At 37.8% G+C, this 15,292-nt stretch overlaps 1 protein-coding gene across 1 annotated transcript; it reads right to left on the bottom strand.

Moving 5' to 3' along the window:
- Positions 1–256: 256 nt before the first annotated feature.
- Positions 257–1,195, bottom strand: LOC146893008 (olfactory receptor 1468-like). Its single transcript, XM_085694347.2, has one exon. It carries the CDS (start codon positions 1,193–1,195, stop codon positions 257–259), a length of 939 nt encoding a protein of 312 aa, XP_085550473.1.
- Positions 1,196–15,292: the final 14,097 nt, after the last annotated feature.

Below are 15,292 nucleotides of genomic sequence, written 5' to 3'. Positions count from 1 at the left end.
CCTTAATAGCAACTGTGCCCTACTATCCTAGAAAATGCCTGTAGCAAATGCTGGTAAGAAGGAAGATATAGACAGATATCAAAGACAATTCTTCCTTTATTGACTACTTTACTAAACTTCCTCTCTTTTGTGTACTGAAAAGTTATGTGGCATGCCTTTTCATGTACATCATGAGGGACAGCATCTGACATGAAGTATTATTATCAATATATTTATTACATAAAATAGGTTAAAAAAAACCATTTTATTGCTGCCATTATAAAGAGATTTTCCTATTGTAGATAACTCTTATTAGAGCCAGCTTTATATCTTTGTTCCTGAGACTGTAGATAAAAGGGTTCAGCATGGGAATCACCACTGAGAACATCATAGCCATGGTAGTCTCTTTTACAGTAGAATTATTAGCTGATGGACATAAATAGAGACCAATAATCGTCCCATAGAACAGAGACACCACAGACAGGTGGGAACCACAGGTGGAAAAGACCTTGTGGATGCCCTTGGCAGAAGAAATCTTGAGAATGGAGGTAACAATCCTTGCATAGGACATAACAATGAGTAAGAATGGTACAATAATGATGGGCCCTCCCATGATAAATATCATCAACTCATTAACAAAAGTGTCTGAGCAGGCCAGCTTCAGGAGTGCAGATATGTCACAGAAAAAGTGGGGGATCACATTGTTCTCACAAAAAGACAATCTAGCCACAAGCAGGGTATGCATCATGGCATCAAATATGGTTAGCATCCACAATGGCATCAATAGACTACCACAGAACTTGGGGTTCATAATGCTGGTGTAATGAAGGGGAAAGCAGATGGCTATAAAGCGATCATAGGCCATGACCACAAGAAGAAAACTCTCCATATCTCCAAACGCCATTGTAAAGTACATTTGTGTCAGGCAACCCACATAGGGGATGGTTAGGTCCTGGCTCTGCATGTTTTGTAGCAATTTAGGCATTGTGACAGAGGAAAAACAGAGGTCAGAGAAGGACAAGTTGCTGAGAAACAAGTACATGGGTGTGTGCAGATGGGAATCCAGTAGAATGAGGATGATGATGATGAGGTTTCCCAGGACGGTGGTGAGGTACATGGCCAGAAACAGAGCATAGAACAGGTGCTGATGCTCTGGGGGGATGGGCAGGCCCAGGAGCAGGAAGTGGGAGATGACACTTTGGTTGTTTCCAGTCATGATCTGTCTCCAAAGACCCTAAGAAAAATAATTAAAAGTTATATAATCTCCCAATGTTTGAATGTATATGAGTTCATAGACCAGTTTTATTTTTTCTCATTTCTTTACTTTTAAATTAATTTTTTTATTTTTATATTCTTTAATTTTTATAATTTTTGCTTGACTATACTAGGCAATAACCTTGATAGTTTAGTGTTTTCAGTTGTCCTTGGTATAAGATGGCCTTTATACCCTGCCGAAACCCATCCAATCCATCTCCATGACATAATGAAAACAGACGTGTCTGTTACACCCATGGCATTTTTCAAGTTCTATATTAGTTAACCTTAGTCTCATCAAAATAATAACAATCTCTCCATCAAAAAAATGTTCAATCATTATACCCCTGTATGGCTTTGCTTAACCTTGCTTTAGCATGTTCTAATAGTCTAGTACTGCCTAATGACTCGTAATTGATTCTCTTATGCAATATGTATTGATATATCCACCTTTTGTGTGCCTACATATTCGAAACAACTGTAGTTCACCCCATTCAATAATTTTATGCTGTGAATTTTCTTCAAAAATTTTTGTACACACATTCCTCATAATTTTATATAAGCATCAAGCACTTTAATTGCTAGTGTACCATTTAAAAATCAGATGTAGCTGAATCTCTAACCTACAGAATTCACTACCTCATTGCTGACTAAAAATCTTCCTTGGTTTCTTCACAGGCATCAGAGGCTCAATGCATCTCAAAAGAAGTTCACTCCTCTATCTTCCAACGCCTATCTTTCATGTCTCTGCTTCCCATAATGTAATAAAAGGAATTCAAAACCCCTTATATAAATTGTATTGTGCTTCATTTTTTTCTTACCTTGTATTATATCTATCACATCATATAGATTCTCATCTTTATCTTCCTCTTATCCAGACATTCAAAACCATCCAATCATATCCTTAGAATTAGAGGTCACCATTTCTTGTCTGAAATATCAAAGTCAACATTCAATTCCAACCCATGACCCATGTCTCAACACTATTATCTTCAGTATGTTTAACCAGCACAGGCATTCTGAGGTAGAAATACAGTCCTCTCGTTCCTGAACCACTCTTCAAAGAACAATCTCATTATTAAAGACAAAACTTTTATGATGTATTCAATCAGTACTTAATTACCTGACTTAAACAAACCTCTTCAGTCTAATATGACCTCACCTGGTGCCTGTATTCTTCTCTTCATCAATGCTGTACTTCAAATTGAAGTTTGTGCCTCCATAATTTCTGACTTGATATTCTCCTTGTCTAACACATCCTCTCCTCTGTGTCCACCTTATCTTTTTAGAATATGACATGGCTTATGCTGAATTAAAATTTTCTTGTGTCCCTACAGGCAGTAAGGCCTGCTACCATGTTTCCACAGCACCTGGAGTCCTCTCACAGCTATCAATGACCCTGATCACTAGTTCACAACTATTGTTGCCAGAGTGTAAGCTTCATGCAGGGAAAGCCATGCCTTCCCTCCTCCTGAAACAAGGCCAGCCCTGCCTGCATGTGACCCAGTGTTCATTAAGATTTCCTGGCTGTACTATAGACTGAGACAAGAATCTTTCTAATTTAAGGCAGAAATGCACATTAAATCCAAATAATTATTCTTCTTCTGTCTTAGAAAAATATAAAGTCCTTAAACTGGACTTTTACCATGAAAACTTGATACTCTATGTTTAACTTCACAGACATAATTGTATTTATGGAAAGTATGGTGGTGAATATGTTTTGCTTTTTTAAAAAATAATAATGACTTAAACTTTTATGCTTCAATTCACATGGTTCCACAAATAGTGATGTAGGAAAGTAATTATATAGATATTTAATGAAGACAAAAAACAAACAAATATGAAGCAGTAGAAATGTTTAATCCTTCACTTAAGTTCATCTTCAAGTATCCATACCTAACTACCTGATGTGAACGTTAATTATTGTAGGAAGTGGTACAGGTCTTGATAGCAATTTTGGTCAAAACATTGTTATGGCTATTTCTATGAAGATGTTTTGCAATGTTGTTAACACTTAAATTAGTTAGTAACATTATCAGAGAACATAACTCTACTCTTTTGTAATGTAATGAGCCTCACATGAGCAGTTAGAAGAAAAAAGAGAAAATCTACAGTTTCACAAGAAACATCATCCAGACTGCCTTGGATTTGAAACTGTATCCTCTACTCTTCCAAGGATTCTGGTAGACCGCAATTGGACTTACCAATTCTTAATTATTGGGCTGTATCTTAAAATAGTTCCTTGCCCTATTCTGTCTTCTTCTAGGCAACTCTAACAAACCCCAGTCTATATCAAAGCTGGCAAATAAGTCATGAGAAGCACCAAGACATGTGGATACAGGGCTGGGGGTTTAAGCTCAGTGGTCCTGTAGCTATCTAGCATGCCCAAGGCCCCAAGTTCCACCTCTAACTGAAAAAAAAAAGAAAACCAGAAGAAAAGAGGTGGGAAATTCCTCCACTGATGCTATCTGACTGAGCTCAGCTGCTGGATCTCCATCCTTCTAGTGGTCATTAAGGCAGCTGAACTAAGAGTTTAACACTCTGAAATTATGTTTGTTGACAAAGGGAAGAATAATTCAGGAGAAGTCATGCACCTAGTTTCTCAGAATTATTCGTATTCTGTTAATGAGTTGAGCCCATGTCTTAAGAAGGCTTGAACATGCAGAGATTGCAGAGCAGAGGTCACCTGTGAAGCTGCTGTTGACCAGTGAACTTCACTTTTCTGATTCTTGATCTGAATAACAGATGAGCATCTCCCATGGAAAATTTCCTATCAGTTAATATACATGCAATTCATGTGGGATTCTCTGAAAACACTGACTCTAGATTTGAAGTTGATAGTCATCTATACAAATGGACACTGATGTGATGCCAATAAAGTGGTTAACGTGTTGCGGTAAGGAGCAAATTCCTTTGGATAGGAGATTTGTTCAAAGATTTCCATGTTCCAAAGCTAAAGATGTACTAAAAGGTTTTAGAACGCCTGCATTGCCCAAAGAAATATATTAGGTTGAAATGGAAAAAGACTTGTCTGATAAGTAATTGTAATAACCCCATCATTACCATTACCAAAATGATCATCAATGTAACTGTAGAACAAGGTATTTTTAAAGTATGACAAAGTGTTGCAAATTACAGAAATGGCAAAGAATGTTAGCATACCTGAAAACTGCCACTCATACCATCATAAAACTGGAAATTGAAGATCCATAGTTTCAGTGACAGTAAGATATCTCCTAAAAATTTATCCAGGATGACTGAAGGTATATTAAGGTTCCTGCTTCAGACCCTGGTCACTTTTATTCATTATAAGCACAGGAAAGAATAACCTCTGCATTCAATACCTTCCTCATGTCCCTTTCTAGCTATCTCTGGACCCAGGGGCTGTATATCCCAGAGGAGTTCAGATTCTACATAACTCATTAATAATACAGCAATTGCCCAGAACCTATCTAGGACCAATTCTTTCAAAGCCCTGAGGTGGGGGCTGATGATGGCCACTGATCCCTCCTGAACATGCCAAAAGGGAGGTGGAAATGAAGAGAAAGTCAGATGCATACTTACCCTTTGCCTGCTCATGAAATATTCAGGATCTCTGTGTAACTCCAGCTTAGATTTTTGAGTCAGTGAAGTGTGGGCTATTTGAAAACCACTGAAGTAATTGCAAATGCTTTGTGTTTAAAGAAATTGGTGCTTTAATCTAGATTATCAGTGTGTGAGGATGGAGTTGTTCACAGCCTTCTTTGCTACTCTCTAACTTTCTTTGGCATTCTACTTTTTCATTTCTTGTCCTTATGATTTATGACCACTTTCTTCATTTTTAGCTTGGCTAGTGGCTTTTAAAAAATCACTCCACTAAAAGGATCAACTTTTGGCTTCATTGACTTTCTTGAGATGTGGTTTTCAATTTGAACTGATTCTCTGTGTCTCTGTCTCTGTCTCTCTGTCTCTTCTGTATGTCTGTCTGTATCTGTTTACGTGTGTGTGTGTGTGTGTGTGTAATTTTTTTCTCTGTTTCCTTGAATTTGAGTCATTCTTGTATTTTTAAGTTCCTAACACAATTAATTTTAGAACTTTTTCTTTTCCAATGTTTGTATTCCAGGGCATAGATTTCAATTTAAATTCTAAGTTTGCTATTTTCCCAACAATTTTGATGATTGTCAGTTTCTCGGTGTCAAATCCAAATTATATTTAAGTCTTGGAAACATAATACTTTCAACATGGTGTAGCAAAGAACAAGAAAAAGAACTAAACTATTTATATATTGGGGAGTATGTGGTTAAGCTATTCATAGGCAGCAGAGTAGTTCATGAAGAATTCCAGAACCTTGGAAAAGGGTTCTAGAAGTACTGAGCCAGCAACATCACAGAATACAAATTTGAAAGAACATATTGAAATATCTCCTAATCAATAAATAGCTTGTTATTAACTTTTCAAAATACATTAACTTCTCCCTCACACGGGAAATTGTTCCAATGTTTCATGGGATACCTGAAAACAAAGTTAGTACCAAAATTTTATATTGTGAGGTTTTCTTCCGTAAATGTTTGTATACATTAAAGATTCACTTACAAATTAAGCACATTAAAGACTAACAGTAACTAATAATAACAATTAGTTACAATAATTTACCATAATTAAAGTCATCTGATGGCTCTTCATTTCTCTCTCAAAAAATATTTTAGTGTATTACCCTCCCTTTCTACAGGCAATGTAGTAGAGCTTAAGGCTGTTCTCTAAACTTTATTTGAAAATTTACCTGTCATTTACTATATAAGACTTCACAGCACAAGAGCAAGGCTTTCTGTAACATCCATTTCTTTCTTATCAGGAAACTTTTATAAAAAGTTATAATTTCTTGCTGTAAATCATAAAATCAGTTGAGACAAATTAGGATGACCCATCAAATGCACTTAGCCGTTTCCCAGTGATATTTGCTGTTATTGAACTTTAGAGGTGTAATACAATAGGATGTAACATTCCAAACACCTTTTAATTTTACCTGGTCCTTTAAAATTTCTAACTGATCTCCCAATAGTATAACAGCTTGTCTCAAATCAGCTATTTTATTAACTGTCTCACTATTTATTTTATTTTGTTGAGTTCAAAGTTCTGTGGAATGCTTTTGTGAGTCTCTAGTGAACTCAGCAGTTTGAATTTCCTTATGAAGTGCCAAACAGCTTTTGCAGCCATAGCAGTCAATGCAATAATGCAAAAACTACTGCACTCGTCAGTCCAAGCATTTGACATGTGTTGGGAGCCATGCAGCTTAGTCTCAGATCAGCATATGACTACCTGTCCAATGGGTTTCTTCATGGTAAGGCACCTGTGAAAACAGATTCTAGCTAGGCAGGAACGAGTTAGTACTCCATGGTACAGTGTAGGAATTTGCAAAATTTGTGCAGCTTGCAGACTCTTTTCTCTCTCCTCATATTGGTGATTCATTGGATGGTTTTTAGTTTTACTTTGTCAGTCACACATGCAACAGCTGTAATTTTCCCTGGAAATTCTGTTCTTTCTTGAATATTTTCCCTGAAGATTCGACAGGGAGTGAATGCTTCTCTAATCTCTTATCTAGAATTACTAACAACAGCTCCTAATCCTGGGAACTTTCCTGACTCAATAGAGACAATGGGGTACATATGAGAAAACAACACTTGTAACATTAACTATGCCTCACAGCTCTGGAAAGGAGAGTAGGGCATGCATACACAGAATGGGGGGGGGAGTCTCTGGAATATACATAGCGCCAACTGTTGAGAGTAAGTTCCCTAGAAAACAAGCATATAGAATCAATGATAGGATCTAGTGTGAGCCAATGATTTAAAAAATGCAATGTAAAATATGGGATGGATATATCCATCTTTTGCCACACACTGGAACTAATATCGGTGGAAGAAATGTAGGATACTGAGATAGGGAAAGAGTGCTTTATAAAAGCACTCTTACAGAGAGGTTGAGGCATGGGACCCTCTTGAAGAAAGGGAAATGTATAAAAATACATCTTGCAGATCTAAAGAATTGTTTGGGTTTGAATATTGTTGTCCTTAAAGCATTATAGCCATATCTATTACTTTTTAACTTCGTAAATGCAGGTAGCTGCCAGCTGACATAAGTGCTGCAAGAGTAGGGTCTGTCTGACTCGATGTTTAGTTAAGCCTGCAAACATGTAGAACTTTGTTTCTAGAATAATGTTATAAAAGGTGTGGGAAGGTCTATTTTGAAAAGCATAAAGAGGAACAAGGGGGGCTTTCATAATGATCACTATGTATTTCTTAAATGTGATGTTTTTCTTAAAGTCAATAATAGAAAACAGTAATAAAGCTGGTCATGTAACCCTGGTAAGAAAAACTCTGTTTAAGTCTAAATAAAGATGATCTGAGCTATTTGGGGCCAGTTGAGTGCAGTCCACTTGGTGGTCAGAAGCTTTCCTTGTGCTGACGTCCCTTTCCCATGCGAGGACCTGAACCCAAGTCAAAGTTGGACCCCAGAAGACAAGTTCTTTTTAATATTCTTTCAGTGAGCTTCTGTACCAGGATCATCACAGGTGAGTCTTGCCATGACTTCAACAACTTCAACAGTATCCTGATTGCTGGCCTTGTTTTGAGGTTATGTTTAAAGACATACTAGAATTAACAGAGGTATGAAGGGTACAGTGATCACAAGTGGTGTTATAATTATTGGCTGCCATTGTACAAGTCCCTTCAGTGGCAAATAAGGTAGTGTTACACATACTATAAAAAGGATGGCTTTGATTTAGTGTAAAAGACAGTTTTCTTATCATCCTGAATGCTTAAATTTTCTTTCAATGCTTTTTAAGGGGGCGGGATTCATTTGTTAATTTCCATGAGTTATTCTGAATTGAATTGCCAAATTACAGGAGAGGACTCGACATTTCAACTCCATGCCTTTGAATAGGTTCATTAATGGTAGAAATAATTTCTATAGTTCCATTTGAAGTATCTTTGCACAATCTTTTTTCTGATTGAGAATGTTTTCCTTGAAATATTAATATTTTCCATGAGCGATATTAATCAGCACTTGAGACTTCTCATTCTTACATTGTTGTCAATGTATCCAGTCAGATTCCTTGTTGGTAGCTCACATCTGACAGAATGGTAGATTTATGGTACCAGTAGCATTAATCTCCTGTTTTCTAAAACCAGATGCATGAGGCATATAAAATTTATTATGGTATTCTTGGGTAATAGTAACTATAGATAGCCACACTTGAAAGGTTATATGTAAACAGTCAATTCCATTTCCCATATAAATAGAAATTCCTTGTATTCCCAGAGTATAATTTCTAATTTCTTTAACTCCTCCATAGGCTGAGTAGGACCTCAGTTGTCATAAGGACCAGGTAACCAAGAAGATTCATTAACCACCACAGGAACATCCATATGTCTCCAAATAACTCCTATGCTAATTGGAGGATTATGTATAGTTGGTTCCTGTTACCTGTATAGTTACGATGAATAGGACAGCAAGAAACAGGTTTGTAGCATCCAGAGGTTTCTGAGACAGCTGAACTCCCACTGCCCCTTTGTCACACAGATTCTTAAACTGTTACCAGGGGGAGAACCAGTTGTCCACTTCAAAGGCTTTTGCATCTTTCACCCCAGATTCATGTGACCCATCTCAGCAGCTAAAGCATCTGAGAGACTTTTCTTGCTCATGCCAGACTTTCATCAATTTTGTTGGTATCCATAACTTTTCGTCTCCTGTAGAAACATAAGCATATCCTTGACCCCATCTTAAACTTTTTTGGGGCTTCCTTTTTGATGTTAATACATCCTTAAATACACGGGCTCACTTAATTCAGCAGCTCTTTCCACAACCCAATATCTTTCAGCAGTTGTTGTTCCTGTTTCATTAGCCTTTAAACAACTTTAAAGTTAGTAAAGCATTATGCAGTCTATCTATGGGGGTCCTCGTACCACCTTTCTGTTTAAAAAGCATCTTCTTTAGACTGTGATTAAGTCTTTTAACAATTGCTTGTCCTGTAGGATTATACAGTACCCCTGTAATGTGTTTTATGCTGCTTCATGCAAAAAAAAATGTTTTATTATACTGGAAAAATAAACTTGGGTATTATCAGTTTTAATTTGTATTCGTATGCCCATTAAGCCGTTTTTTCTGATAAATGTGTAACTACAGAGTCAGCCTTTCCAGAACTTAAGGCAGATGCCCATTGAAATCCAGAGTATATTATCTTGTATGATGAATAAATTTTAACCTTACAAATTCTATTAAGTGAAATGCATCTATTTGCTGAATTTCATTTATTTGTATACCTTTAGGATTAGTTCCTGCAGGTAAAGGTGTAACACGAAGGCCGGCTTGTTGGGGTTTCTGTCCCGTCCAGTACCCCAACAGCCGGCAAGCAACAAAGAAAATCACACACAAGACTCCATAAGGTTATAAACTGATTGGCTCATTAGGTCAGGCTTCTTGTTAACTCTTATAACTTATATTAACCCATTATTCTAATCTATGTTAGCCATAATGGCTCAGTACCTTTTCCAGTGTGACAGCTTACATGTTGCTTCTTCAGTGATCTGCGCAGGAGTGCCTGAGAGAGAGCTTCTGCTTCCAGAATACTCCCAGTCTCTTTGCTCCACCCCTACTTCCTGTCTGGCTTTCCCGCCTATACTGCCTGCCTGGCCAATCAGCGTTTTATTAAAATATGATTGACAGAATACAGATAATTCTCCCGCACCATTTCCCTCTTTTTTTAAAAAAAAAAAATTATGTAACGTGAGGGCCGGCTTGTTGGGGTTTCCATCCCGCCCGGTACCCCAACAGCCGGCAAATCCCAAAGAGAAATTACACACAGGACTCCATAAGGTTATAAACTGATTGGCCCATTTGGTCAGGCTACTTATTAGCTCTTATAACATATATTACCCCATTATCCTTATCTATGTTAGCCATAATGGCTCAGTACCTTTTCCAGTGTGACAGCTTACATGTTGCTTCTTCAGTGATCTGCGCAGGAGTGCCTGAGAGAGAGCTTCTGCTTCCAGAATACTCCCAGTCTCTTTGCTCCACCCCTACTTCCTGTCTGGCTTTCCCGCCTATACTGCCTGCCTGGCCAATCAGCGTTTTATTAAAATATGATTGACAGAATACAGATAATTCTCCCGCACCATAAAGGAACTTGATTATACAAAGAACAAGCAGCATGGGTTTTTATACTTGCCTTAACTTGCTCCCAGGTAATAAAATTTTTTTCCTTCAAACCTTTATTATTAACACAATGTTTACTATGAAATTCTGAGCTTCCAACACACTTCCTAACAGTATTTGATCAATTTATTCATTTCCTTTTGCTACTGGTTCAGGCAATCCAGTATGATATTAAATATGAGTGATATATAGTGGGTAAATTCTGTCCAAGATTTCTTGTTACAGTTGCATGGATAGCATTATCAGGAGTAAGTTCAGAAGGTTCTATATGCAATACAATCCTTTCTGCATACTTTAATTAATCCATCAGGACAATGAGTGGAAGGCTGTGAGATCTATGGGTCCACATAAGCATTTTTCTATTTTTCTTCTGCTTAGACTCATTTCTTTTCAGCTCCAGTTGTTAATTGTCTTGGGTAATTTAAATGTGAGTCACCTTGTAAAATTTGAAACAAATTACTCAGTTCTTTATGAAAATCATGAAGAATATGTAATGTGGATGACAGTTGTATGACTGGGGTAGATTGTAGGGCCACTGGCAGTGGCACCAGAATTTATCACTACTGCTTGTACTGGCTTCTTGGAAGCCATTCTCTTTGGAGGGATACCTTGCTCAGCCTAGATATAGTACGGAGGGTCTTGGTCCTTCCTCAAAGCAATGTGCCTTACCCTCTGAGGAGAGATAGAGGTAGGGTAGGAGGGAAGGGGGAGGGAACCGAAGGAGAAGAGAGAGTGGAAACTGGGATTGGTATGCAAAATGAAAAAAGATAGCTTGGTTTTTTAAAAAAAAAGTAAAAAGTTTAAACACACACAAATAAAATTTTTTAAAAAAATAAAGAAAAAAGAGAAGAATATGTAATTGAGGACTGGGCAGTTGTTGTGCAAACCTTTAATCCTAACACACAAGAAGAAGACGAAGGTAGATCTCAGTGAGATTGAAGTCAGCCTGATCAATAGACCAAGTTCCAAGACAGGCACTAAAGCTACACAGAAAAACCCTGTCTCAAAAAATCAAAAAAAAGGAATCCCATCCTAGCCTTCATCCAGGTACACCTTCCTCTCTTTCTCCCTTCCCCCTAGGACCACAAGATCTCCCCAGAGCTGCTCCCTGGCACGCTGAACCTGGGCTGTGGGCTCAGCCGGACAGGGGCAGTTCCTGTGCTTTGAGAGCCTGCCCGAGGATAGGCAGGCCCTGAATCAGCTCAGCCACATTCCTGGCCAGCAAGAGACAGTGAACTTCTGGCAGACATCCTTTGGAGGAGGGGTGAGTTTGCTCCTGGCCTGAGGGCTTCGACTAGGAGGAATTCAGACTTTCCCCACCCCCCCACCTCGATTTTCTGGTCGCCCTGTAGTGGTGGCTCCACCCTGCGGAGCTCTCCCGAATCCCATCCCAGCCTTCATCCAGGTACACCTTCCTCTCTTCCCCCCTTACCCCTGGGGCCACAAGAACTCCCCAGAGCAGCTCCCTTGCATGCTGGGCCGGGACTGTGAGTGCAACCCGGCAGGAGGGAGTGCCTGTGTTTCAATAGACTGCCTGAGGAAAGGTAAACCTTCTGCCAGTGAAGTCCTTGACCAACAAGGGAACCTGACCTGGTACCAGAAGATCCAATATAGAGCAGTTGAAGAAAGAGATGGGCAGACGCCAAGGCAAGAACTCCTCCAACAATCTAAAAAACAACATGAAATCACCAGATCCCAACGACCCTATAATAGAAGGACTTGAACCTCTTAATTCAGAAGAAGTGGAAAAATGTGCCATTATGAAAGCAATAGAGTCCCTTAAACAGGATATGAATAACTCCCATAAAGAACTGGATGAGAAGTACAACAAAAAGATTGAAGAAATGAATAAAGAAATGGATGAGAAGTTTAACAAAAAGTTTGAAGAAATGAGTAAATCCGTGAATGATACCCTGGGAAACCAAGAAAAAACAATCAAACAGGTAATGGAAACAGTTCAAGAATTGAAAACTGAAATGGAGGCAATGAAGAAAACACAAAACGAGGGCCGGCTGGATATGGAAAATCTAGGTAAACGAACGGAGACTACAGAATCAAGCATAACCAATAGAATACAAGAGATGGAAGACCGAATCTCAGAGTCTGAAGATACCATAGAGAAAATAAATGCTCAGATCAAAGAAAACAGCAAATGCAACAAATTCTCATCACAAAACATTCAAGAAATCTGGGACACAATAAAAAAACCAAATCTAAGAATAATAGGGATTGAAGAAGGAGAAGAACTGCAGATAAAAGGCCCAGAAAATATATTCAACAAAATTATAGAAGAAAACTTTCCCCACCTAAAGATGATATTCCGATGAATGATATTCCTATGAAGGTTAAAGAAGCATACAGAACACCGAATAGACTTGATCAAAAAAAAAAACATCAACTCGCCATATAATAATCAAAACACAAACATACAGATTAAAGAAAGAATATTAAGAGCTGCAAAGGAAAAAGGTCAAGTAACTTATAAAGGTAAACCTATCAGACTTACACTGGACTTCTCTATGGAAACCATGAAAGCCAGAAGGTCCTGGATAGAGGTACTGCAGAAACTAAGAGACCATGGATGCAAACCCAGACTACTATACCCAGCCAAGCTATCATTCACTATCAACGGAGAAAACAAAATATTCCAGGATAAGAACAAATTTAAACAATTTGTAGCCACAAACCCAGCCTTACAGAAAGTAATAGAAGGAAAATCGCAACCCAAGGAATCCAACATTGCCAACACTGCCTACAATAACTCAGACATCTAGCGACCCTTCACGAGCTTAACTCAAAGAAGGGACACATACAAACTCTATTAAACAAACAAACAAAAAATAATAATAACTGGAGTCAACAACCACTGGTCATTAATATCACTTAATATTAATGGACTCAATTCACCTATAAAAAGGTACAGACTAAGAGATTGGATACGAAAAGAGGATTCAACATTCTGCTGTTTACAAGAAATACACCTCAACCACAAAGACAGACATCTACTCAAAGTAAAGGGCTGGGAAAAGGTTTTCCAAGCAAATGGGCCTAAGAAACAAGCGGGTGTGGCCATTCTAATATCTAACAAAATTGACTTCAAACTAAAATCAATCAGAAGAGATGGAGATGGACATTTTATACTCATAACAGGAACAATTCAACAGGAGGAAGTCTCAATCCTGAATATCTATGCCCCTAATATAAAGCCTCCTACTTATGTAAATGAAACACTTATAGAACGCAAGGCAGTCATCAGTCCACAGACACTAATAGTAGGAGACTTCAACACTCCTTTCTCACCAATGGACAGGTCAACCAGACAGAAACCTAGCAGAGAAATAAGAATTATTGGAGGTATTGAATCAAATGGACTTAACAGACATCTATAGAACAGTCCACCCAAATAGGAAAGAATATACCTTCTTCTCTGCAGCTCATGAAACCTTCTCGAAAATTGATCACATACTGGGTAACAAAGCAAACTTCCACAGACCAAAAAAAATATTAGTAACCACCTGTGTCTTGTCAGACCACCATGGATTAAAGTTAGAAATCAACAACAATTCTAACCCCAGAAAGCCTACAAACTCATGGAAGCTGAACAGTCAACTACTGAATCACCCCTGGGTCAAGGAAGAAATAAAGAAAGAAATTAAAGTCTTCCTTGAATTTAATGAAAATAAAGACACAACATACTCAAACCTATGGGACACTATGAAAGCAGTGCTAAGAGGAAAGTTCATAGCACTAAGTGCCCAATTAAGAAAACGGAGAAAGCACACATTGGAGACCTAACAGCACACTTGAAAGATCTAGAAAAAAAAGAAGCTGATACTCCCAGGAGGTCTAGAAGACTGGAAATAATCAAACTGAGGGCTGAAATCAACAAAATAGAAACACGGAAAACAATCCAAAGAATCAATGAATCAAAAACCTGGTTCTTGGAGAAAAACAACAAGATCTACAAACCCCTATCCAAATTAATCAAACGTCAGAGAGAGAACATGCAAATTAATAAGATCATAAATGAAAAGGGGGACATAACCACAGACACAGAGGAAATTCAGAGAATCATTAGATCTTACTACGAAAATTTATATGCCACAAAGTTGGAAAATGTAAAAGAAATGGACATTTTTTTTAGATAAGTACCATATACCAAAGTTTAACCAAGACCAGGTGAACAATCTAAATAGACCTGTCAGTCGTGAAGAATTAGAAGCTGTTATCAAAAATCTCCCTACCAAAAAAAGTCCAGGACCAGATAGTTTCAATGAAGAATTCTACCAGAACTTTCAAGAAGAGCTAATACCTATACTCCTTAATGTATTTCACAATATAGAAACAGAAGAATCATTGCCAAACTCTTTTTATGAAGCTACAGTTACCCTAATACCAAAACCACACAAAGAGACAACCAAGAAAGAGAATTACAGACCAATCTCACTCATGAACATTGATGCAAAAATACTCAATAAAATACTGGCAAGCCGAATCCAAGAATACATTTTAAAAAAATCACCCATTATGATCAAGTAGGCTTCATCCCAGAGATGCAGGGTTGGTTCAACATATGAAAATCTATCAACGTAATCCATCATATAAATAAACTGAAAGAAAAAAAAACCATATGATCATTTCATTAGATAATGAAAAAGCATTTGACAAAATTCAACACCCCGTTATGATAAGGGTGTTGGAGAGATTGGGTTTACGAGGATCATACCTAAATATAATAAAAGCAATATATAGCAAGCCGACAGCTAACGTCAAATAGAACGGAGAGAAACTCAAAGCCATTCCACTAAAATCAGGAACACGACAAGGCTGTCCACTCTCTCCATACCTCTTCAATATAGTGCTTGAA

This window comes from Myodes glareolus, chromosome 9, assembly GCF_982192425.1.
Source record: "Myodes glareolus chromosome 9, mMyoGla1.1, whole genome shotgun sequence".
NCBI classification, from domain to species: domain Eukaryota; kingdom Metazoa; phylum Chordata; class Mammalia; order Rodentia; family Cricetidae; genus Myodes; species Myodes glareolus.
Note: the sequence above shows the minus strand (reverse complement) of the source record. Positions and strands in the feature narration are given on the sequence as shown.

What these genes read in the sequence shown, in the direction of transcription:
- LOC146893008 (XM_085694347.2), bottom strand. Translation starts at nt 1,195, where the DNA reads ATGACTGGAAACAACCAAAGTGTCATCTCCCACTTCCTGCTCCTGGGC.